Source organism: Nanorana parkeri, unplaced genomic scaffold, assembly GCF_000935625.1.
Source record: "Nanorana parkeri isolate BGI_ZX_2015 unplaced genomic scaffold, ASM93562v1 scaffold3449, whole genome shotgun sequence".
Taxonomy (NCBI): Eukaryota; Metazoa; Chordata; class Amphibia; order Anura; family Dicroglossidae; genus Nanorana; species Nanorana parkeri.
Window position 1 is genome coordinate 45,876 of NW_017309717.1, and position 3,961 is coordinate 49,836.

The 3,961-nt window shown below is 64.5% G+C and overlaps 1 protein-coding gene across 1 annotated transcript in view; it reads left to right on the top strand.

The window, feature by feature from the left end:
- Positions 1-936, top strand: part of LOC108803156 (lysyl oxidase homolog 3-like) — a gene marked incomplete at its 3' end in the record, with an annotated part of 35,083 nt that extends 34,147 nt beyond the window's left edge. Inside the window, exons 12-13 of the mRNA XM_018574993.1 lie at positions 373-528; positions 777-936. Of these exons, the coding sequence (XP_018430495.1) occupies positions 373-528; positions 777-936 (316 nt within the window). The remainder of the gene's footprint in view (positions 1-372; positions 529-776) is intronic.
- Between the last annotated feature and the right edge of the window lie 3,025 nt (positions 937-3,961).

The window sequence follows — 3,961 nt, forward strand, 5'->3', positions numbered from 1 at the left end:
GTGTGTGTGGTTTTGTATTGTGTGTGTGTCTCGTGTGTGTGTCTCGTGTGTGTGTGTCTCGTGTGTGTGTCTCGTGGCATTGGTGGATGGGCTGCTTTATGTACGTGGTTCAGTTCTAGGTACGCTTGCTGCATGCTGTGTTTCACGGGGCCTCCTAGGGTCCCTGAGGAAGCCTCTCGCTTTGTTGATCACTTGTCTCTGCTTCCTGTAATCATGAAATGTCCCTTCAGTGTTGTCACCTCACATGTCTGATGTCCAGAGTCGGTGCCACCTCACCGTGTCTGTCCACATTGTGCCGCCATGTCATTGACCTGAATGTTGCTTTGTCTGGTGTCTCCATGTCACTGCTTGCCGCACTCTGGCTGCTCACAGATACGCATTGTTGGGGGGCGCACGCAGTACGAAGGGCGCGTGGAACTGAAGCGTGGAACATCTTGGGGTTACCTGTGCAGCGATGGCTGGACCACTAAAGAGGCAATGGTGGCTTGTCGGCAGCTCGGCTTGGGGTACTCTCTGCATGCCATCACGGTACGTACAGTGGAGGGTCTTACCATGTCATGTATGTGTGACTGAGAGGACCTCAGGGAAGGATGGAGGGTCACAGGAACATATAGAGGAGGGTGCAGGTTAGTACCTTGGGGGTGTCATGTGGTGGGGTCATACCTCTCGGTGACATGTAAGGGTGCACAATACTTGGAGGATGTCCTCACAATGACCGCCGGAGGTTCTGGGTGTTTGTTCTGCTGGTCCTGTTATGTTTCAATGTCTCCGCCCAGGAAACCTGGTACTGGGACGCCAGCAATGTGACGGAGATGGTCCTGAGTGGGGTACGCTGCTCTGGAAGTGAGATGTCTCTACAGCAATGTTCTCACCACCGTGCCGTCAGCTGCAAGAACACCGGCACGCGGCATGCAGCGGGAGTCATATGTTCCGAGAGTGAGTACCATGTTACAGACGTTGTATAATGGCGCCTCAGTGGAAGGTCCTCAGCTCTGCAGGCTGGAAGGTGCAAAGATGGACCACAATCCAGTCACATTGCCGAGGGGGGACCGTTCATTGCCGAGCGGGGACCGTTCATTGCCGAGGGGGGCCCGTTCATTGCCGAGGGGGGACCGTTCATTGCCGGGGGGGACCGTTCATTGCCGGGGGGGACCGTTCATTGCCGGGGGGGACCGTTCATTGCCGGGGGGGACCGTTCATTGCCGGGGGGGACCGTTCATTGCCGGGGGGGACCGTTCATTGCCGGGGGGGACCGTTCATTGCCGGGGGGGACCGTTCATTGCCGGGGGGGACCGTTCATTGCCGGGGGGGACCGTTCATTGCCGGGGGGGACCGTTCATTGCCGGGGGGGACCGTTCATTGCCGGGGGGGACCGTTCATTGCCGGGGGGGACCGTTCATTGCCGGGGGGGACCGTTCATTGCCGGGGGGGACCGTTCATTGCCGGGGGGGACCGTTCATTGCCGGGGGGGACCGTTCATTGCCGGGGGGGACCGTTCATTGCCGGGGGGGACCGTTCATTGCCGGGGGGGACCGTTCATTGCCGGGGGGGACCGTTCATTGCCGGGGGGGACCGTTCATTGCCGGGGGGGACCGTTCATTGCCGGGGGGGACCGTTCATTGCCGGGGGGGACCGTTCATTGCCGGGGGGGACCGTTCATTGCCGGGGGGGACCGTTCATTGCCGGGGGGGACCGTTCATTGCCGGGGGGGACCGTTCATTGCCGGGGGGGACCGTTCATTGCCGGGGGGGACCGTTCATTGCCGGGGGGGACCGTTCATTGCCGGGGGGGACCGTTCATTGCCGGGGGGGACCGTTCATTGCCGGGGGGGACCGTTCATTGCCGGGGGGGACCGTTCATTGCCGGGGGGGACCGTTCATTGCCGGGGGGGACCGTTCATTGCCGGGGGGGACCGTTCATTGCCGGGGGGGACCGTTCATTGCCGGGGGGGACCGTTCATTGCCGGGGGGGACCGTTCATTGCCGGGGGGGACCGTTCATTGCCGGGGGGGACCGTTCATTGCCGGGGGGGACCGTTCATTGCCGGGGGGGACCGTTCATTGCCGGGGGGGACCGTTCATTGCCGGGGGGGACCGTTCATTGCCGGGGGGGACCGTTCATTGCCGGGGGGGACCGTTCATTGCCGGGGGGGACCGTTCATTGCCGGGGGGGACCGTTCATTGCCGGGGGGGACCGTTCATTGCCGGGGGGGACCGTTCATTGCCGGGGGGGACCGTTCATTGCCGGGGGGGACCGTTCATTGCCGGGGGGGACCGTTCATTGCCGGGGGGGACCGTTCATTGCCGGGGGGGACCGTTCATTGCCGGGGGGGACCGTTCATTGCCGGGGGGGACCGTTCATTGCCGGGGGGGACCGTTCATTGCCGGGGGGGACCGTTCATTGCCGGGGGGGACCGTTCATTGCCGGGGGGGACCGTTCATTGCCGGGGGGGACCGTTCATTGCCGGGGGGGACCGTTCATTGCCGGGGGGGACCGTTCATTGCCGGGGGGGACCGTTCATTGCCGGGGGGGACCGTTCATTGCCGGGGGGGACCGTTCATTGCCGGGGGGGACCGTTCATTGCCGGGGGGGACCGTTCATTGCCGGGGGGGACCGTTCATTGCCGGGGGGGACCGTTCATTGCCGGGGGGGACCGTTCATTGCCGGGGGGGACCGTTCATTGCCGGGGGGGACCGTTCATTGCCGGGGGGGACCGTTCATTGCCGGGGGGGACCGTTCATTGCCGGGGGGGACCGTTCATTGCCGGGGGGGACCGTTCATTGCCGGGGGGGACCGTTCATTGCCGGGGGGGACCGTTCATTGCCGGGGGGGACCGTTCATTGCCGGGGGGGACCGTTCATTGCCGGGGGGGACCGTTCATTGCCGGGGGGGACCGTTCATTGCCGGGGGGGACCGTTCATTGCCGGGGGGGACCGTTCATTGCCGGGGGGGACCGTTCATTGCCGGGGGGGACCGTTCATTGCCGGGGGGGACCGTTCATTGCCGGGGGGGACCGTTCATTGCCGGGGGGGACCGTTCATTGCCGGGGGGGACCGTTCATTGCCGGGGGGGACCGTTCATTGCCGGGGGGGACCGTTCATTGCCGGGGGGGACCGTTCATTGCCGGGGGGGACCGTTCATTGCCGGGGGGGACCGTTCATTGCCGGGGGGGACCGTTCATTGCCGGGGGGGACCGTTCATTGCCGGGGGGGACCGTTCATTGCCGGGGGGGACCGTTCATTGCCGGGGGGGACCGTTCATTGCCGGGGGGGACCGTTCATTGCCGGGGGGGACCGTTCATTGCCGGGGGGGACCGTTCATTGCCGGGGGGGACCGTTCATTGCCGGGGGGGACCGTTCATTGCCGGGGGGGACCGTTCATTGCCGGGGGGGACCGTTCATTGCCGGGGGGGACCGTTCATTGCCGGGGGGGACCGTTCATTGCCGGGGGGGACCGTTCATTGCCGGGGGGGACCGTTCATTGCCGGGGGGGACCGTTCATTGCCGGGGGGGACCGTTCATTGCCGGGGGGGACCGTTCATTGCCGGGGGGGACCGTTCATTGCCGGGGGGGACCGTTCATTGCCGGGGGGGACCGTTCATTGCCGGGGGGGGGACCGTTCATTGCCGAGCGGGGACCGTTCATTGCCGAGGGGGGACCGTTCATTGCCGAAGATGGAGCTTTCATGTTCAGGGGCTGGAGACGGGTTCCGGTAGCTGGAAGGTGATGGACTTTGGCTTGTCCAGGTGGAGGAGAAGACACGGGGTTCAGGTCATATAGAATGAGCCACAAGTCCAATGGATCGGGGGCATAGGAGTTGGGGATGAAGACTGGAGCTTGGGTCTGGTGGGTCCATGAGGAGAAGAAATGGGGGTGCAGTTGACATAGAATAAGTCCATTGGATTGGGAGTCAGAACACAGTTGGGTCTGGTGGGTCTATGTGGAGGAGGACGCAGTTGAGGA